The sequence below is a fragment of the Balaenoptera musculus genome, chromosome 9 (assembly GCF_009873245.2).
Source record: "Balaenoptera musculus isolate JJ_BM4_2016_0621 chromosome 9, mBalMus1.pri.v3, whole genome shotgun sequence".
In the NCBI taxonomy this organism is placed as follows: domain Eukaryota; kingdom Metazoa; phylum Chordata; class Mammalia; order Artiodactyla; family Balaenopteridae; genus Balaenoptera; species Balaenoptera musculus.
Genome location: NC_045793.1, coordinates 5,263,519 through 5,286,590, shown reverse-complemented (window position 1 = coordinate 5,286,590; position 23,072 = coordinate 5,263,519). Strand labels below are relative to the sequence as shown.

General features: G+C 35.7%; 1 protein-coding gene across 1 annotated transcript in view; it reads right to left on the bottom strand.

The window, feature by feature from the left end:
• KMT2C (lysine methyltransferase 2C) overlaps nucleotides 1-23,072 on the bottom strand; it is a 277,011-nt gene that overhangs the window by 101,538 nt on the left and 152,401 nt on the right. The window contains 7 exon segments of the mRNA XM_036863101.1: nucleotides 1,488-2,197; nucleotides 3,838-3,915; nucleotides 4,850-4,963; nucleotides 5,751-5,899; nucleotides 6,366-6,535; nucleotides 17,046-17,160; nucleotides 19,084-19,255. Coding sequence (XP_036718996.1) covers nucleotides 1,488-2,197; nucleotides 3,838-3,915; nucleotides 4,850-4,963; nucleotides 5,751-5,899; nucleotides 6,366-6,535; nucleotides 17,046-17,160; nucleotides 19,084-19,255 — 1,508 coding nt within the window.

Sequence of the window (23,072 nt, the reverse complement as noted above, 5' to 3'; positions counted from 1 at the left end):
AACATGGCCTACCAGCTGCTTGTGAGATTAGCAGCAAATTGTGAGGTAGTAATCAGGCAGTAGCAGCTAAATAGAAAGGAGAATACTACCACAATTGAAAGAGAACATAGCAGAAGTAGTAACAGTAACAAATATTAAGACACGGCTCATGTAAAATGGGATGAACCTGGAAGAAAAAAAAAAATATGTACATACACACTCTCACACACATACAAAAATACCCACACTCTTTTGGACCATAGGTCAACAGAAAAATAATCGTAATGGCTTCTCAGTTGGAGCAGAAGTCTCTAAATAAGGAGAGATACCAGTAAAATTTAACAGGAATATTTATGATGCAATATCCTTAAAGAATGTAAATGTCTGAACCAAAATTAAATTTGAGATTCAAATTTCCATTGCTAAAGTCTTTCCAGAGCCAAAACTACACAATTAGTATATGCTATTCAAAAAAAGAAAAGGAAAATAAAAGAAAAAACTAAGGATGAAGAGAACTAGTTTGAGAAGAAAACTCTCTCTTGGTAGAATAGAAAATAAGTATCAAGTAGGAGACTAATTTCACATTAAAATAAAGTTTGATTTAACTTTTTTACTTGTCTCACAATTCCAAAATTAGACGATCAAGATCAAGATATTATTATTCCTATTAAAAGTTAAACTTTAATCACTGAAAGCAATTTAAATCATGAGACTTAAAACTCCAAATTATTATCGTGACTAAACACTTTTGGACTGTTTGACATCCTGCTATTTTATGAAAAACTTCAGAAAGTAGAAATTTTGTAGAATACATAATTCTTAGCTATAGTATCTTCACTTTGCTTTGTAGTTTCACTCAAATCCCACTGGAAAAGATCTGGAACTTACCCTTAAAGGGTAGAGTTCACATTCACACAACTTAGAACAATCATGGGAAGAACTCCCTTCACTTCCTTAAGATCAACAATATAATCCTAAAATTTTGTTCACAAAACCACTGAAATAACTCCTAACTTTAAAAAAATTCCCACAAAAAGTTAGCAATCAATAGAAAAACCAAAATGAGAAATTCCCCTGCACGAAAAATACTCTAGGTAAATTCTGATGCTTAAGCAGTTAAAAATATGTACAACGAATAATATCAATAAACAAATATATTTAAGGGGAAAAATGACTGTTAATTACACTATACCCAAAACCTTACTTTTTTTTTAAGTCTCTGCTGTTACTATGGCATAGAACTAAAAACTTCTTTAAAGTGTTTTCTATTAGAAACTATAATCAAATAGGTTGCACTTAAATTCCAGTAAGATCACTTCAAGTTTAATAAACTAGTCTTCATTAACAGTATGTTTTTTTAAGTGGCCAAAACATGTAAGTCAACATTACATCTACATTCCACCTAAACAGAAAAACCTGCCCTCCAAACCAAAGCTACACATACACTTTTTTTACTTTATAGAATCACTCCAACATCTTTTCTATCAACATCATTAAAATCACCATACCTGTCTGGACCGAGGTCTACCAGGAGAAAATTTCCTTTTGGTAATAGCTGGTTTACCCATGCCAATTTTGGGGGTGACTGAGACGTAAGTTGTTGGCATGATGTTTCCAGCAGAAGCACTGGGAGCCGACGGGTAACTGTGCAGCATGTCGTGGGAAGGCAAGTCGGAAGAAAGTGCTGGAGAGGAAGACGCATTTGCCTTGCTTATGCCCGCTGCTGATGAAAATGATGACTCTGTCTCAGATGGTAATTTTACAGATTTGCTTTCTTGGCATACACCATCTTTCACACAACTCTCAATTGCAGGAGCCACTTCGAAGTCCATAAATGCAGTAGAAGGTTCAGGATTTTCTTTCTGTTCCATTTCTTCTGGTACCCTTTCTATGGCCAACTGTTCCTTAGAACATAAAGCCGTACCTTCCCCACCCGGGGACGGGGACGGGACAGTGACAGATTCAATGTTGACTCCCGGAGGCCGGGATTCTTCTGGGGGCGCCACCATGTTAGGTCCCTCCAACAAGTGCACTTCCCCCTGCTGCACAGCGACCTGGGGAGCAAGGGCTTCAGCGCTGTCTGTCACTTCCATTTTGTTCTCATTTTGAGCTGCACCGCAAGCATGCATCGCTTTAGGAGGCATTTCCATTTCTTCACTGTCAACTTCATGAGAAATCTGATTTTCCAATTCAGGATTCATTGTATCTTGCGATGATTCTATAAAATTTCAAATATCTACTATGTTAATGTACCTATGAATTTTAAAATTTCTAACTATGATTAGGTATAAAACATTAATGTCTTACATGTCTGTAGCTCTATGGTTTAAAAATAATAGGCTTGGGTAGAAAAAAAAAGTTGGCAGGGGAGTGGGGGTGCTGGGGTCCAAAACATACTTTTGCTTAAAACCATGCCTTAAGTCAGAAGGTATTCATCAAGAAAGGCAATAAGGCAATTATTAAGTTTAGTAAAGGCCAAAAGAGAGCAGGGTTTATGGATTAGAATCAGTCACCGATCAGACCAGAAAACCTACAAGAACACTACCTTAATGGGATCCCCAGAGTTTAAGGTAATTTCTGGTAAGAATATTAAAATAGAATTAATTTCTAATATAACCATTATATATATGATGTTTTACAGTTTGGTCACTTACAAGAGGATTTAAAATTTTGTAGGTGAAGTTATACTCATTTTACAACTAGGAAAATGAGGCTCAGTGATATTACATGATGTGTCCAAATTTAAAAAGTAAAGATTAGTCTAGAATAAAAAGAATTTTGCAATAAGCCGACACAGGATGTAACAAAACTTCTGTATACTCAAATATGTAATGACCATAGACAGAAAAGACTTGTTTCGCTTAGCCATACATGCTAACACAATCAATACAGTTTTTGGGATATAATTCTTGTTCTTCCTCATCATCTATAACCAAAGAGACTTATCTTAGCAAATCAATAAAAATAATTAGATATCAGAAGTATCTATAGTCACTGACTACTAAATTTTAAATCAGGGTACTAGTAAGTTAAACCTTTAACCCAACACTACTTAAGAGTAAGGTTAGACGTCCAATTGACATGGGCCCTAAGTGGCTCTTTTAAGTAAGACCACTGATGATAAAAAGCACTTATTTCAAATGCCATCAAGGTAATTTCTTAGGTACATTAATAAAGACACTAATTTCCTTATTTACTATTTACCATGGTGACTGAAATTTATATATGTTCTTATATCAAAATGAAATCTCACTTCTCACTCCTGCTTTATTGAAAGACTATAGTTGAAAAGGAAAAAAACATCAAATAACAGATCTGATCATACTAAATATTTTTAAACACAAAAGTGCTTCAAAAATACTTTAATATTTTAAAAGTAATAAAAAATGGACCTTTAAAACAGAAAATACATATAAATGAAGTGAACATTTATGGTTTAAAACCAAAAGTATCACCATTTGAGTGACTCAAGTAAAACAATCTTAATGCTATATAATGCCTAAATTATGTGCTCATAATAGGAGACCGACTACCTCAAGTCTCACTGGCAAAGAGGAACATTTGCAATACACACTCAGAACACGAGTATGTTCTTTCTCCTCTGTGCTAGGCAGGAAGGATTAAGATAAAAGCGCAAACATGCTCTATTTCTGCCTTAGAAATCCACTGCCAATGGTTTTCCAGAAGAGGATCACCTAACCACAGACTGCACTACCGTCATGTGAGTCTAGCAATAGTAAACAATTCATCTCTAATTTGAAAAGTCACCTTAGCAGACAATGACTCGAATTGCAGAGCAACCATAAAGGCGTTATGCTGTAAATCAATCAAATTAGACAATATGAACATGTGGCCTACCAGCAGTGAGAAGTCCACGCGCGCCATGACTTCCTGGTGGATCACTCCTCCGCTGCTCTCCAGTGTGGATGTGAGCTGCTGTGAATAACACACTTATGGAATCTCCAGCAAGGAGTCCAAATCCCTCTAACACTGCTTTCTCAACAGTAATTTGAGTAAGATATTTATCCTTCTGCCAAATTCCAATTTCAAATATAAGCATAAAACATCCTGTTACTATTCGTTTGTTAAGTAGGATATGGAAATGAAACTGGATATGGAAATGAAACTGGATATGGAAGGATATGGAAGGAATCTGATTATGTACTATAAGATTATTATATAGTTTTCTCTTATTTTTCTTCACTTTATTTCTTTATGAAGTATAATTTTTAATGAGAGTTGTTAAATATAAACTTAACCTCAAAATATCTCAAGGGCTTTTTATGTATACATTCAACCTATATAACACAGGTATCACATACAATCCCACAGACTTTGAGGTGAGACCAAGATTAAATTTAATAAGTAGTTTTCCCCAAACCTGGTCTCTCATTAATTCCAGATCCTCAAGTACAATAATAGCTATTACCAATAATGCAAAAAGCTTAATTGAAATATCACTGAAATAACCCTCAACAGGACTGCTTACATGATCTAAAACAATGAATTTTTCATTATCTCAGCATGAAACATCTCACAATCAGCAACAGCTCTAGTAGTAATTACAAAGATAACTAAAGAAAGAAATTGCTTTTTAATGAAAATCACTTGATCCCTAAACAAAGTATATATTTATGAGTAAGTCTAGATTACAGCTGAACTATCAATACAATATATGCATGCCCTTTCCCCAATTAATTTCGGTCTAAGTTTATTTTATTTAAAAAGGCTCCTCTCTAAATAGTTTCCTACATGACTACATCTCAGCTTACTTTTATCTAGGGTACTAAAGTTGCAGATGTTCACATATTCCCTCTACACACACATTTTCTTCAGAGAATAGACTATCCATCACCAAAAACATCCTTACCATCTGGAACAATTCCAGGTGTGGGCTGTTGATCATCGACATCTTTATTAACTGCTTGCTCCAGAAATACCATGCGGTCCTCAGGGCCTTCAACTTCCATTTCATTGTTACAATCTTAACAGAAAATTACTTATTCTTTAGCTCAGAATGAGTTTTTCTGTTTTTGTTAACTAAGTCAACAATTATCACCTTGTTCTAATGGTGGTAAATTATCCCTAAAAAATGCCATAAATTCTTCTTCAGATTTTTCTATGTTGAACCAAATATATATTTACATTTTTCAAATATGGAAAATATAATGAATTAAAAAGTAACTGGAATTTTATTATTTTGAAAGGATACTGCACAACTGTATACTGATGGCATACTAGAAACAAAATGTTAGTAACCAAGATGTGTCTACTTAAACCCCTTGCAGTTGATAAAATAGAACTTTTATAGACTTTGCCATTCATACTGATGAAAATGAAAAACGATCTGATTAGCAGGTCTGTTCCCTTTATGATCTAAGAATCTTGTTATTACGTTTATAACCCAATGGTGTACTAATAAAACTACATGAACAAAATTTAATAAAACTAAAATTTGTTTGTAGTAAAATAACCCAGAGTATGAAGTGCAAACTAGGTCATACAGCCAAACAGTAAGGAACTTCCACTGTTGGCCCAAAAAACACAGTTGTAGGAGCGTACGCTAGTCCTGGAATTCAAATATTGGGCGAACAGTTGTAAAGAAGCTAGATTAGATGTTAACCATCAGATTCAGAGATGACCAAGATCACAGGTACAGAAGCTAAAAATAAGATGGGATCCGATACACAGGATTCCCTCATTGTTACTAAAGCAATATACTGCTGACTGGTTGGCACAGCATCCTAAAAAACAAAAACTCTCAAATTTACCTGTAGTGAGTTCAGCCATCTCCACTTCATCACCTGGCTGTAATGGATCCATCTCAGCTAAGTGTTTGCAATACATACAGATGTACTCTTCTTTGAGCTGAGAATCCAGTTCATGATCTGTCGGTTTGTCACATTCTAAGTGAACCCATCTGTGACGATAAATATATTTAAATAAAATTTTCTAATTTAAAGTCAAATGAATATTTAGGGAAAAGAGAGATAATTGCTGAAAAACTGGATATAGGAAGGGGTAAGGATGGAAGAAGAGAGGTTATAGGGGTTAGCAATTGAAGATTCTAGAAAAGGAGCTGTCATTTTTGGATGTCATCACAGGTGTTGACCTTTTTTTTTTTTTTTTTTTTAACACATTTTAAACTATTTACTCTTTACTTTTCCCTCTTAATGCTTGTTTCTGGTCTTGTCTTATTTTTTGCCCACTTACATCGTTATGCCTTTCAGACTCATAAAAACACACTTTAATTCCATCTATAACGGCACTCAGTACTGAAAGGATTACTGGAATGACAAAAGCTTGGATCTCAAAATACATGGCAGAGCAGATGATCACATGGACAGAAGAACTGACAAACAAATGGAATAACTATATCTTCTTACCTTTTGCACATATTACAATGAAGCATGTCTTTCTGCAATTCTGGATGGTAGCACTTCCCACAGAAAGGACATAAGTTATCCTGCTGTTGGTAACAACTGTCACATACCAGGCAATTGTGGTGCCACTGAGAACTAGATCGTGTGCCACACTCTACACATATTCTGCAATTCTAAACACCAGGAAAAATGAAAACAGAAACAGTTTGTTATGCATTTGTACTGCAGTTCTGGTGTAACCCTTTTTTAAAAATCAGTGAAACATTTGTAGATTATATATTAAGCTTTAATTTTTATGACACTAATTTAGGGTGTATGTTTTTGAAAAAGAAGTTTGTTTTGAACATCTGATGAGATATCACTCAATTTACACTGAAACCTCCTGGAAAGTGTAAATAGTGGATAGAGACATCCAAGAAAACATAAATAGGGAAGGAATAAAACCAAGAACGCAGCAATCCAAACTTCAAAAAAGAAACACGTTCCAGAATCAGGAAGTAGCTAAGGCTGAATAAGTCTACTCAACTCACTACTCCGAAAGCAAAATGGTCCTGCTAGGGAATTCTGTTTGTTTATGGGTAGCTTAGAAACTAAAAACAAGAATTCACACTAAGGAAATATAACCCACTCCAAATGATTAGGTGTCTGAAATTGTGAAAATAACCACTCAACGTCAAAATCCAATTATGGCTTCTCATATTTTCAGAAGAGAGAGGCACTACCCTTAGCAAAGCAGAACTGCTGATGTGCAAGACCTGGCAGAGGCCAGCCAAACCTCCTTCTGCGCCTGTGAGCCAGGCTGCCTTAAAATCCTGGGCACAAGGCTGACAAATTGTGGGACTCTCATTACCCACCCACCCCCAACTTTGCAATCTAAAGCACCAATAAAAAAGGAACTTTATCTTTTTGAGCTGCTGGTATCTTTTGATACAAAAGAGATGCTCACTGAAAAAGAGAAACTAGCATGAACCACAGATCTGCTAAAGTCTTACAGATTTAAAATGGAGGTACTCATAAATACTGATGACAAAATCCTAAGTAAAATGTTAGCAAACAGACTCCAATAGCAAATCAAGAAAATCATAAACCATATCCAAGAGGAGTTTATACAAAAATGCAAGTATGGTTAAATATTAGAAAACCTACTAATAAAATCTAACATATTATTAGGTCTGAGGAGAGAAGATAAATTATTTCACTAGATGCTGAAAAGACCTTTGGAAAAAAATTAAAATCCATTCCTAATAAAAAAAAAACTTCCGAGAAAATTAAAATGGGTAGGTATTTCCTTAATGTGATATACACATATACCTCAATTCTAAAGCCAGCATTTTGTTTAATTGGGGAACCCTAGAGGCATTCCCACTAAGGTCAGAAATAAAGCAAGGATGCCTACTATCTCCACTACTATTTAACATGGTTCTGAACCAATGTAAACAGTAAAACAAATGAAAACAGAGGCAAAATAGGAAAAGAAGAAATAAAACTATTTGTAGATGACAAGATAGCATACTTGGAAAATCCTAGAGAATGTATCACAAATTTAATAAAAGAATTTAACGAAGTAGCAGGATATAAAATTAGCAATGAAAATTCAATAGAATTCACATACACAAATAATAACCAGTTAAAAGATATAATGAATGGGAAAATCCCATTTATAACATCAACAAAATAGAGACAACTTTTAAGAATAAACTTAAGAAATGTCCAAAACCTACACAAAGAAAATTAGAAAACATTCCTAGAAGACACTAAATTAGACTTGAACAAATGCAAAGACATACCTTGTTCTTCGTTAGGATGTCCTAACATCAAGATTTCACTATCAATGAATAAATTTAAAGTGACCTGATAAAAATTCCAGTGAGGTTTTTCACAGAGCCTAAGGTTCATATGGAAAAATAAACGACAAAAACAGCTAGGAAAAATGTGAAATAGAAAAGATCTGATGGAGGACCATGACTACCAGATACTGCAAAGCCTCTATAGTTAAAACGGTATGGTATTGGCTCATGAAGATAGAAAGACAGAGCAATGGAACAGACAAGAAATTCCAGAAATAAACCCAACTAAATCTAAAACTCTAGTCTGGAATCTCAAGTCACTGAGTCAAAGACTGTCTTTTTAGTGAATGGATTTTGGACAACTGGATAGCCAACTGGGAAAAGATAATTCATACCATATAGAAGCATCAACTAAAAATGGATGAGAGCTAAATGTAAAAAATAACATAAAAACTAGAAGAAAATATGAACTCTCCTATAGCCTCAGTATAGGAAAAGGCTTTCTAATTTTAACTCAAAAGTCCAAAAGCAATAGAAGACTGATAAATCTGACTATATAAAAATAAACTTTTGCATGGCAAAAAATAACACAGGCAAAGCTAAAAAGGCAAACAACAAACTGGAAGAAAAGATGTGCACCGTATAACACAGCTGAAGGCCTTATATCCCAACTATACAAGGAGCTCTTAGACTGTGGGGTCATCAAAATCTTCAAGAGTAACAGGCAACACACAAGAACAGACAACTCACAAAAAGGGGTAAAAAACGACCCCTAAACACAGGAAAAAATGACCAGCTTCACTCAAAAGAGAAAAGAAAATTAGACTACACTGAGATAACATTTTTCACTCATAAGACAGGCAAAAATCAAAAGCTGAACATGACAGCCTGTTGGCAAGGATGTAGAAAAGAAGTTCTCTCATGCATGAGTGGTGGCAAAAGGAACAGCTGCAAGTCCCATGAAAGGGAATGTGACGATACCTAACAAAATTACATACGCATTTACCCCCGAGCCAGTAATCCTACTACTAGAAATTTATTCTAGAGATTCGCTCCCAGCACTTCAAAAACCCATATGCACAAAGTTACTGACTACAGAATCACTTCTAATGTAAAATATTGGAAACTACCTAAATATTCAAGCATAGGACATTGGTTGAAAAACTATGGTTCAAATAAACAGAAGAAAAAAAGAAAGAGAGAGAGAGAGAGAGAGAGAGAGAGAGAGAGAGAGAGGGAGGGAGGGAGGCAGGAAGAAAGAAAGGGAGAAAGAGAAAGAACGAAAGAGAGAGAGGAAGGAAGGGAGGAAGGGAGGAAGGAAGGGAGGAGGGGAGGGAGAGGAATGAGGAAGATCTCTATGAACTGATATGAAGTGACTTCCAGATTTTAAGTTAAAAAAAAGCAACATGCAAAAGAGCACATATGCTACCTTCAGTGTAGAAAGGGAAACAAAAATATATTTGCTTATCATTACAAAAAAATACAGGAAGGATGAATCAAATTTTTGGAAGCGTGTTAATATCCTATGTATTTTTAAAAATTAAATCAATAAGAATGGGGAATTTAAAAAAAAAACAAAATCTTCAAGAATAACAGGCAAAACACAAGGATTCTTACTATACGAGAATGGATATGTAAGAATGTGAGAAGGCAAAAAACTCAGCAGGAGGGATCAGAATTGGAGGTATTGGTGTAAATTCGTTATTTATAAATGATGTACATGTGTGAGTATACGCATACTTATCTGTGTATTCGTAGATATGCATATGTGTAAATGTATACACATGCATGTATTTCCTGCCTCATCTGCTGAAAGTACAAAGAAGCAAACACCCCCAGAGCAATGGGCACACCTAGCACCCAATCTTCACTAAAGGAACTTGGCCTATTTATAGAAAAGAGGACAGATTCCAGGGCTAGGGCAGGGAGGTGTAAGATGATTTTGGAGTATCTTGTTATGCCCAAATGTAATGAAGTGCTTAATGGTGAGGGCGTGCCACAAAGACATAGGAGCCAGCTTGAAAAGGATATCAAAGGCAAAACTGGACAATTTGAGCACAAAACAAATTAGGTACAGTAATAAATTATAAATTATTGATAATAACAAGAATTCATGAGTCAATACTGACAATATATACATAATTTTAACATGTGAAAGAAGGGAGGGTTCTTGCTTACAACAGAATGCAGGGGGCTGACTGGTAAATGTGAAGTTAGAAAAGCATCATTTTACAAACAACAGGTAAAAACTATATCAGGCATTGGTTCCTATAATCTTGGAGAAAATTCTGAGGAGCAACAAGATATTTGCACGGTATTAAAGTGTCTCCTCACATACTGTTTTATTAGATAGAAGAGAGAGAAAGAAAACAGTGGAGAAACTTTACAGCAGCTTGACCAGATTATCAGAATTCACATCACCTATGAGGGAGAGATAAACATCAGGTGCATCCAGCTGAAAGCCTGAGAAGGGCACATCATCACTTATGCAATATTCTGCCCAAGAATGAATAACTCTCTATATAATCATGAGGAAATATCAGACAAAGACAAAATAAGGAAAGTTCTATTTGTGATTTAAAGAAAACAAAACAAACAAACAAAAACCAGGTATGTGAGGAAAAACTCTATTATTCAAAACTGTCAATATCAAAAAAGACAAAGAAGGGCTAAAGAAATTTTCCAGATTAAAGGACTCAAAAGAAACATGACAACTAAATGGAATACCTGAGCCTAGACTATCCTGGAACCTACATAGGAGGAGGGAAATGCTATATGGGACATTAGATCAAGTGACAAATTGAAATATGGATGGTAGATTAGATATATTGATGTAAATGTATGGGGTGATAATAGTGCTGTGATTATGTAAGAATATTCCTATTATTAGGAAATACATATTTAAGTATTTAGGGGTAAAGGGAGCACTGTGTATAACTTACCCTCAAAATGGTTCAGGGCAAAAAAACATACACGGGGCGGGGAGGAGGGGGAAAGGGCATGGATGACAAAACTGAAACCCTAACAACAGGTGAATCTAGGTAAATGGCATATGGGTATTATTTTTATTTTTCCAACTTTTCAAGTCTGAAATTATTTCCAAATAAAGCCTTTTAAAACGCATCATATACCAACACATCAGCATTCTTGAAAGAGAAACAGAGAAAAGAAACCTATGGGACAATGACCGGTATATAACGAAGTTCCTAAAAAGATCACCCTTACTTCAGTGCAAGCAGCCTCGCTAGACTGACACCATTCCTGGGAAGGCACACCTATCTTGCCTCTGCACCTCCAGCCTGCACCACAGTGTTTGCATTTGACTAAAGACTATAAAGAACTATGAAAGAATTTAACAGTAGAGAAAGAGTATCATTCTTCAAACTGAAAAGAAGATAAGCATTCCTATGAGAAACTCCATGAGAATCGAGCACTTACTTTAGGCATTATGCTGAGCACTTTACAGGCATCATCTCGCTAAATCCAACACTCCTGTGAGGTTAAGTACTATTAACTTCATGATGAAACACAGCTTACAGAAGTCAAATAATTTGCCAAAGATCCTGTATTTAGTAACTGGAAAACCTGAGATTTGACTCCACAGCCTAATCTTTTTAATCACTTTATAATACCTCCACAGAACAAAATAAAACACACACACTATCCACTCGTATTCTCAGCTGTATAATAATTCTGTCACCTGAAAGAGAATAGCAGACTAATACGGAAAGCAAATTAGTAAGGGCAGGACAAAAAGAAGCCAGAGAACAACCTTGAGAAATAAACTCGGAATTCTGAACACATTTTCCAAAATAATGAAAACCACAACAAAGAAAATAATGAATTAAAGCAGGAAACAAAATCACCTAGATGTTAGTAAAGATTATTAAAGAGAATGTAAAGAAAGTAAATATTTTTTAAAAAGGTGAATTTAACCAACACTTCCCTAGATCTTTCCACGGGCCTAAAGGGAGAATGACAATGGTCAATATGTTCCAGACAACACTAATTAGTGTAGAACCATGATAGATACATCCTGGAAGCAAATCCAAATAACTGAACAAAAATAAAGATCTCATGGCCTTCAAGCAGAAAAACAATTAACTAATTAAACTAAAAACAAAACAAACTTCTTCTGTAATTCCATAAACTGGGAAAAAACAGGAAAAAAAAAAGTATCCAGAGTAAAAAAAAAAAAAAAAAGTTGTAATGCAAAACTATACCAAACCAAGTTCTTCTGGTAGTTTGAAGGCAACAATCTCTTTCAAGTTTGCAAGATTCCACAATATTTACAATTCTTTTATAGAAGTGCATAACCAAGTCTCCAAAAGATTGGGGGTGAGATGAGGTTGGAATTCACAGAGAAGATCCCTCCCTCCCCAAAGAAAAAGTCTATAGTCTGGGTCAACTTAAGACAGAGAGGAGGGAGAAAACTTCTGATTTCTTCATTTTCAATGGCAAGTGGGGGGGGGGGTGATTTTTAATCTTTTCAGCATTTATAACTTAATATTCATAAGATATAAGATTTGAATTACAAATCACTGCAGGGAATAAAAGGAACTGAAAAACAGAAAGGAAATTAAAAGAACAGGTTTGTCTTAAAATAGCCAAGCATTTCAATTACATCCATTAGTCTAAATACTTGACTATTAAACCTTTCAAAAGGTACAGTTAAAATGACACAGAAGGATCCAAAATGAAAAGAAGATCACATTCAACTGGTAAACTAAAACCCCACTCAGCCATATTTGTCAGGCAAAGCAAAATATCTGGTCCCCCCTCCCTCCCCAAAAAAAGGCATTACACAATATAAAGAGAATAGTTTTACACTGATAAAAAGCACAATATATCAATATTAGCCTGATCTACTTGCTAAATAACCAGCACAAGTTTAAATGCAAGGAGAAATTGATATGAGAAATTACAGGAGTCGATTTTATCTATGCCGTACGTAATACACTGTTGAATCAGTCAAAAAATATGGAAAAAGAACTTTATCTAATTAAATGAAATTAATAAACACAAATACTACAGCTTTAAAGTCACTATGTCAAGCATCCAAATGTATGTCAAAAAGAAAACTACACTAGTTAAATTATCTGATTCAATACGATTAAAGCAGAAACTAATGTGTTTAAGCACAACCTAAAAAAAGAAAGATAAAATTAAGTCCAATGTGAATAGATATAAAGTTACCAATACAACAAATATGAGTGCAGCCAAAGCTATAATCAAAGGTAAATTTATAGTCTTAAAATATCCTTTTTTCCTTAGGAAAGTGAAGAAAACGAATTACGAATTCAACTTCCTATTTCAAAAGAGTAAAAGAGGCGCGGTAGCGGAGATAAAAGTAATAAACATACAAATCCGTCCGACGGCAGGTTTTTTCCTTAGACCAAGCACCTTAGACCTTAGACCAAGCCAAGAGAGAACGCGCGGAAGCTTCCCGTCCGGCCGCCAGGCACAAACTGCTCACGGGGCCCTCCTCAGCCCCCAGGCTCCTCCCTCCCGGGCGACCTCACCTGAGAACAGTTGCCCCGAGGCGCTCGGTTCCCGGGGAGAAGGCCCCGCCCCTCCAGGCCCCACCCTCGGGCCGAGGCGGGACAGAACTCGCCGCCCTCTGCCCCCCGCCCTAGAACCAGGTGCCGCGCCGCCAGTTCCAGGTGCCGAGGCTCGCCGGGGGCGGGGGCGGGGGCGGGGCGCAGGGGAAAGGCTCCCGGCAGCGCCTCCTCCTACGCCCTCACCAACACCCCATCCCTGGGGACCTGCCAGCGAGACCGCCCCCCTTTCCAGGACCCTCCGAGGAGGGCAAGCACCACCACCGCCCCCCCCTCCCTGCCGCAGGCTGCTCCCGGAAGCAGCCTCGGGCTGGCGCCTCCTGGAAGCCCGCGAGCCCAGCTGCGCCGGGGAGCCTCGGCCCCACCGACCACCTCCGCCACCCGACCCCTCCTGAAGGCCGCCCCACCAGCAGGGGAAGATGCCGAGACCACGACAAACCCGAGCGCAGAGAGAAGGGCAGAGGTAACAGTATCGCGTTTCTGTGACAAAGGGACTAGAATGTGAGGATGCAGGGAGACCACGAGTGTATTCTTGGTCTGTATGTTTTCTGAGAACTTGAAATATTTCATAGAAATGCTAACTTTAAAAAATATAGGGAATTCCCTGGCACTCCGGTGGTTAGGGTTCAATCCCTCGTGGGGGAACTAAGATCCCGCAAGCCAAAAAAATAAATAAATAAATAAAAATTGTTTTAATTAATATAAAATGTAACTGCATTTAGCATTTGTATTTATTATCATGTTAGTCCCAAGTGCTGTCAAAGACGTGTGAAAGGTACAAGGTTTTCCACAGTGGAACCGCGGTGAAAAGAAATGAGACGTGCGGACCGCACAGGGATTCGCTCCGCAGCAGTGAGAGGCACCCACGGAGCGAGGAGGTTCTTCATACACATCACCTGACAACAGAAACTGCAAAGAGCACACCCGTAACTCATAAGCTTCCGTACTTTGGAAATAATTGGATTGATACCCCATTTACTACAGATTTCAACTGCGCCATTACGGTGCACCTGTGAACCAAAAGGCTTCTAGAGTTTTTGAGTGGTACTTCATTACATCTGATGTTCAAAGAATTGCTTGGTTGGCACTTTGAGGTCTGATTACTCTGAACCAGTAAACACAGTCCTGGGTTTATCAAACTATATCTATACAAATACTTATACAAAAGGCATTCTTTGTATGAACATTAGTCAAGACAAAGAATACCTTTCTATTAAACCAGGTCTCGGCAATTTACTTTAAAAGCAAAATTATTTGTTAGATTGGGGAGGGGTGAAGAATTGGGAGATTGGGATCGACATATATACACTAATATGTATAAAATGGATAACTAATAAGAACCTGCTGTATAAAAAAATAAATAAAATAAAATTCAAAAAAAATTATTTGTTAGATTAAGTTAATATTTATTTTCTAAGTTAAGCCAGTGTAATTACCGTAGATCAAAGAAGTTTATGCCTAGCTTCATGTCTATTCTGTGAAATTAAGATTATAATAATAATTTAAAAAAAATAAAACTCAGCCTGGGGGGTATGTAGAGATGGCCCATGGATCTAGAGTCTTTAGTTTCCTAGGATCCAAATCCTAATACAGATGAAAATTAGATTAAGAAATATTCCTTAATTAGTCTAGGGAGAAAAGCACTGTTACTCAAGTAAGTATAGTATGATAGCACAGGGAGCATAATATATTGGATAAAACATTACAATGTAAGACAGGAAACCTGAGTTTTAGTCTCTGTTCTGCCTCTGCAAATTAGTAAACCTCCGCAATTCACTTAATCACTAGTCCCTCACCAGTTCTTAATCTAGAATTTATTAGTTTACCTGTAGAGATTTCAAAGGAAGCAAATTAACTACTTTTATGATTGACTCATCCTAGAGAACATTCAAAGAAAAGTCATAGTAAATATTGTTTCTAAACATCTTCCTAACGGGAAAAAAAAATTAGTTTTATTCAGTCAGTTGGGAACTGAAGGTAAACTTGAGTTATTCTTACCTTCTACTTTCACTTTAAGAATTTAAATATTTTGTGCTTCCAAGGACAGACAATTCTAAAATTTGCTGTTGTTTACCTGGTACTATACTAGCTCTGCCCAGTAGCTTGAGTTGTCAGCCAACCCACAGGGTTTAGAGATGCAGGTGACAGAGCCTCAATAAATTCCTCAGGAAGTTTAGAGAGGCCAGAATGGAATACCTCAAGGTCACAAAGATGCAAATACCAAAATAGACGGAAAAGGGGAGAAACACTGACTAAAAGAATATCCAGAAAAAATTTAAAATAGCTGAAAATACATCTTAAAAGCATTCCACCAAGCAGAAAGACTGATATCTTAAGTAATAAAAAAGAAGTGGAAAAATGTCTATAGATCCTAACTTTCAAAACCCCAAAGAAACTTTACACAGCATCTAAAAAACCAGATATCTAAGTCAGTAAGCACTTACTAAAGCTACCATGGGGGAGGAATAATATACATATGCATATATGATATGATTCCAAATATTTAATACAAGTTTATACATAAATACATACACACATAAATATATATACACATATAAAATCACAGTAAAATCATCTAAAAGCCAATCTGATCAAAATGTAATCTGCTTTATTTCTGGATTTTAAATTAATAGATTTTAAAAATACACGTTTCAGTATCCACATAAAAGGATACTACCTATTTCAAAGAGTTTCAAAGATTAAAGATGAATCACTAAAACACAATTTCTAAGCCATGAAGCACCATACATTTGTTAGTTAACAGGTTCATAGCAGCATTTTTTATAACAGCCTAAAATTGTCAGCAAACCAAATGGTCACCAACAGGTGATTCAATAAACAAATCGTGGTACTTCCACTATTCAGCAATAAAAAGGAATCACTACTGGTATGTGCAACAATATGGGTGACTCTCAAAATAATTATGTTGAGTTTAAACCACCCCCCCCCCCGCAAAAAAGAAAAGGGTATATACTATCCGACACCACTTATATAAAGTTCTAGAAAATGCAAACTAATCTATGGTGAGAGAAAGCAGACTGCCTGGAAGACAGAAGGGAGTAGGGCAGTGAACAGTCAGAACGGAGGAAATCTCAAGGGGCACCAGGAAACCTCTAGGGGTGATGAATATGTTCATTATCTTGAAGGTGATGATGGTTTCATGAGTGAAAACGTGTCAAATTAAATTATAGACTTTAAATGTGTGCAGTTTACTGTATATCAATTATACATCAATAAAGTTTTCTTTTTAAGTTGAAGATTTGAATAGGTATCCGATTTGTCTGCTCTATATAAAAAACATACATATCTTTTTTTTCTTAAAAAAATAAACAACTTACTTTGCATTTCCAGCCATTGGTTGGTACTGATTTCATAACTGGTTGAAGACAAAAAGTATGATACCCTTTGTCACACGTATCACACACTAGCATCTTGCTATCTTCTCCCGATTGTCTAAAAAATAAGATAGCATTAATGATGCCTTATCTTTAAACTTATGTTTGTAACATAAGTAATCATGAAAAGAATCTGTCCTGGGAACTGCCCAGTTCATAAATACCCTCCGTCTCTGTTTTCTCTATGCACAGATAATGACAGAGTTAACCCTCTAGAGGATGAGACAGAAATCTTCCAAAGGTCCCTAAAGGATTATCCTTACTGAAGGCCCACCTATGGTGAACCCGCATTAGTCATTTTAGGGTCCTGCAAAGAAGGAGGGGTTAAGGCAAGATGAATGACACTGATCTTTACTTCTTAAACATCCCATGCCCACCCTTTTTTGGGGAAGGAGCTGTAACTGATAGGTGATGCTGCATGGAAAGGAACAAATCTTGGCACGGTGAGTTGGAAGACACTGTCATATAATAAAAAGAGGATCAAATTTGGATCAGCCCTACAATTGTGTTCAGACTTCTGTTTTTCTAGCTGTGTGACTCCTGAATAACTTAGACTTAGTCTGCTTAGTTTCAGGTACAAAATGTGAATGATAATCAAAGATTACTGTGAGAATTAAATATAATTCTGGCTGAAGAGCTAAGAATATCCATTAAGCAATAAGTGCTAAATAAATAGATATAAGAATAATAATCTTGTTATAATTATTAAGAATTGTAATTGAAAACCTAAAATCTTCCCCTAAACTCTTCTGCCCCAAAGATTGGGCCCCTGTCCTGTCCATGATCTCAGCCTTGATTCTTGGCTGTTAATCACTCTCAGATACTAAGAATTTAATTCAAGAGGAGGGGTTAAAGAAAAACTAGGGAATGCAAGAAGAAGAGCTGAGAGAGGAACCGCTGAATAAAACCTGGGGATAAACAGAAGTAAAAAGGAAGATGGGTTAGTTGGCCTCCAGTAATTTCTTATTTAACTTAATAAATTCTACATATAAAATTGCACACTTTGTCTCTTTAGCTACATGGAAAGATCTTGGAGGAAAAGCACTCTTTCTTCAAGCTCTCCTTACTCCTTCTCAAGAAGAAGCCAGGCACAGATACAAGGTATCAAATAAATGTTTACAGATATTTTCTTTAATTTTTACCAAAATATAAAAGCACGTGGTCCTATTTATTCCACATAATTCTAAGATATTGATGCTTATTGTTATCAAATTCAATTACAAATAAAACAGACCGAACATGGCAGTGGTGGGCATCATTTCTCCTGATTACAAAAGTCCTCAGCCTGTAAACAATTTGAAGACTGCTGTAGATGCAGGTAACATCCCCAGATTATCATGCTAATTAATTAGTAGCATGAGAAAAAAATAATCACAGAAAAGACTGGAGAAATGACCAAAGGATGGAATAAAACAAATAGGAAAAGATAACCCCATTACAAACATTTAAATGCCATACGATACTTTGTTTCAGAATTATGGTGAAAGTAACTGCCTTTCCCATAGATACAGATTTCTTTTTAAACAGTAGACTAGGTATAAATTGTTCTTCCTGGAATAGAAATTGAAACTTATCACTGATTCTTTGGTTCACTCTAATAACTACTTTCCATAGTTAAGAGGTTTATTTTCCTATTAAATCTCCTCCCCAGTCTCCCTCAGAAAAAAAGCTGCTTTTTTTTTTTCTAATGCTTATTTATTTTTAATTGTTAATATCATTCATTTAAAATTGTTGGCAAATTTAAGCTGGCTTTTTAGGCAACCAGAGGAATTTAAATTATTAAAATTAGTTTTTGTTTAGACTTATTTCAAAGTAATATGTTAATAAATATCTAGCAATTTCTAAAGACATGATGAAGTCAGTGTGAATGAATATAGCTGCAGTATGAACAACCTTTATCATATTACACAAACCTTTAGTACCTAATAATAGGGTCTCTCTTAAACTCAATACACACCTTTGAGTTGAAATTAAAACTTACTTGCAGTTCTGGCACACTTTGCACTCAGGACATTGCCAACCTGCACGTTTTAATGGAGTAACCGCTATATCCAGGCACATTCCATGATAGTGCTGACCACAAGTAGTACAAAAGAACTGATCTAAGAGGTCTCCCGGGCTGTCGCACACTGCACAGTTTGCATCTTCCTTTGCTATAATTAACAGTAAAACAACGAAATTGTTGTATAAGAATTTAATATTTTTCTGGCTTTACAGTTTAAAAATCACTTGAAGGGAATTTTCATGGTAAATCTTTCAGACACTTGAAATTATCCACATTGAACTGATATCCAATCAGAATAAGGTCTCAATTAAAACATTATAATATCTTTAATCTAAATTTAATCACATTAAATTTAATCATATAGTTTTGCAATGATCTGTACCTACATCTACTTGAGACCATAAGCAGTTCTTATTTAATTTTATATCCCTAATACCAATGATATGCTGGGCACCTAGTTAATGTTCAATATATGCTTGCTGAAAAGAACCAAAAAGGAAAATATCAACTGAGAGACGCTTTGCAGTGCAAAAATAAACATTTTTATTTGAGTGTTAAATAGGTTTTGAAATTAACAAAATCAGAGACAAAATTAAGAAATGTTAATATCAAGTAGATTAAGATGCTTCTTAAGCATAAACACTAATTTTTATTCAAGTCAAATAAGGGTTTTTTAATACTGGAAAATATATGAGGGAGAACATTAAAGATGGAAGCTACATATTCATACACAAATACAATACTTCATATACTAATTCTATATTCATCTATATTAATTGCCAGTTGTAAAAAAATTATGGACATCGTCTATCGCTAAATGTGGATTAAAAGGAATGGCACTTTTTAACAGTTCTTGTACCATCTAAAATAAAAAAGAAAAGTAAGAATAAACTGGCTTGCCAAGTACACAAACTCATGCATATTACAATATAATAAGGAAAAGAATGTATTCTAAAATCATACCAATTTGATGATATATACAAATATGTCTGTAACTGACACAATGTTCTCAACTAAATGGTCTGATTAGCTGATTGTCCTAGGGCTGTTTTAAATTGTGCATATGATTTTTTTTTTTCCTCTTTCGCTTTTTGAAGATTTGGTCAGTCCTGTCTGGCTATAAGCCCTTTCTACCTGCTTTCTTTCCCCAGTCAAGTATCTTGAAACAGAGTAATAATCTATTCCTTTTCCTTACACCAAGAGTTGGCAAACTGGTTTTGTGGGCCATAGAAGTCTTTGGCATACAGAGTTTTTGTTTTTATTTGAGAGTCCTTTTAAAGTGGTAAAAAAACATTTGCAGTTTGAGGGCAGAACACAACAACAGGCCCTAGGACGCATCCAGACTGTAAGCCGGGCCCCTGGTGGCTCCTCAGCCACCGCTCATCTGAAGCTACTTTGATGAGGCCACCAGTGGCCTATGAAATCCCGTGGTTACTTTTGAGGTCTTACCTTATTTGCCATCTGCAGCATTTACATCCACGCCCACACTGAAATTTCCCACCTTGACTGACTTCTATGATGGCAGCTTTCTCCAGATTTCTCCTTAGGCTCCCCATGCCTCCGATCTCCTCCTGCTGTGCTGGCTTTTGTACCTCCACAAGCCCTCTAAATGCTGGAGTCTCTTAGGATTCCATCCTCTTCCATCTTTTCTAATTCCCCATGGTTTTTCTTTGTAATCACATCAATTCCTACATCATAAACCACCACCACAATTCCCAGATCTCTATCACCAGCCCCAAACTTCTTTCTGAACCTCAAAATGTTATTTTCAAGTCTTACTGGACCTCAATAGCCAGGTGTTCTAAAAATACTCAAACTCAACACCTCTAAAACTTTTTTAAACCTAAACCTCTCCCTTCTTTCTCGACCTGCTGAGTAAAGAAACTTTAGTGTCACTATTGACCCTTAACTCCTCCCTGACCCAACACATCCAATTGGATACCAGTTCTTACTGAGTAAACTTTTTATATATCCTCTTCCATCTGTCTGTACAGTTCAGTCCATCACACTTTGTCTTGGTAACTGCACTTATCTTCTGAATGGAATGCTCGCTTAGGGCTCTGACCTCCTCCCTAAATCAGCTAAACATCCAGAGCAATTTTCTAAAAGTGTTATGCCCTGCGTAAATTAAAACTTTATCAATACCTCCTTTCTTGCCTTAAAATAAAAAAATCGAAAATTTCTAGTTTGAGGCAAAAGAAGGAGTGGGGGCGCTTATCTCCTTTTCCAACTGAATCTCAGAACATTCACTATTTCCTGGTCAGATCAAGCAGTCTGCTGTGCATGTAACACAACAGACTGTTCAACCTTTGTGTACTTGTACACATTCTGTTCTTTCTGCCTGTAATTTTATTCCTTTGTTGTGCCACTAGCCCATTCCAAAGAGGCCTTTAAAACTCTTGCTCAGACATAAACCCTGACTATCTAATGTTACCACACCTAAATGCCCATTTAGTTGTTGATTATTCCTTTCCCCATATGCTTAGAAGAAACTGTTATATAATCAATTAATTATAACACAATACCGTGAACCCTTGAAGAGTAGCAACCTTGTCTTTTTCAACTTCATATCCTCAGTTGCCTAGCACAAATCAATTCTTATATTTTAAGCAAAGGAGTTGCTTCTAAAATCATTTTTAAGTGGCCCTTTAAATGACAGGCATTTAAAAGAAAGCATTAATTTTTAAAATGAAATTTACATGTATTAGTTCATTTTTTTAAAATAAAAATGGAAAAACAGAGCAAAGTAGTTTTCTTAATACTAAAAGAGAGTTCCATATTTACTCATTCAAGCTAAGTACATTTAAAAACTAATCTTTGATTTTTGCCTACCCTCAAAACTTACAGAAATTGGGGCAAGTACTGGACTCTATCAGATACTCAGTTCATCTTTCTATTGTAATTTGCCAGGAACACTATCTAAATACTTCTGTGAAACTTTCTAGAGTCTGCTACCCTGCCACTTCAACTTGCCATGGTAGCTACTAGTCACATGTAGCTATTGCGCAATGGAAATGTGACTAGTCCAAATTGAGATGTGCTATACATATAAAATGCACTCCGAATTCCAAAGACTTAATAGGAAAAAAATATTAATGTCACTATCTCAGAAATTTTATTAATTACAAGTTGAAATATTAACATTTTGGATATATTGGGTTAAATATGTATTTTTAAAATTAATTTCAAATAAAAAATTTTAACATGACCACTAGAAAAATTAAAATTACATATATTGCTCACATCATATTTCTATTGCACAGCACTGTTTTATATACAGCAAAGCTCATTCTGCAACAAGGTAACTCTGTGTATCACTATAGCAGAGATTACTTTTTATTCTATGACAGTTTCCACCAATTCCTTGATGACAATACTGTCATGTTGTATGATTAGTATGCATCATTTAATAAATTGGGCCAAAAAAAAAATCCATGTGATATATTCAGTCCAAAAACATTTACTATGCATTATATAAAAATAATAATAGAAAAAAGTTGGTTCCAATCATTTTTCCAATCTGGGCAAACATACAGAAATATGTAGAAATACTAAAACAGCCTTTTGGAGGGCATGCATTAAGAAGATGACATTACTGGATGGCTTAAGTGTCATGTCAGACATAAGTATATGTACATATACATACATATATGTCTGAAAGCCAAAGAGGCGTTAAGCTTGAAGCAATAATCAAACGACTAAGTGAAAATTTTCTTTAAGCAGTTGGGAAAGCAAAATAGATTGAGTGAAAGACTAAAGCTAAAGACAATTTAAGAGAGGACAGGAGTAAAATCCAGGTTAATTTGGCTCCAAAGATCATGTTCTTTAGTACTAATCAATATTGATGCCCACTGGAAGGGCAAAGAAGGTGAAGAATAAAAGTACAAAGGAAAAGTACCAGCACAGGCATAGCATGAAGCAGCTAAATGATGTAGGGAAAGCAAGAAAAGAGCAGGAGAAACAGA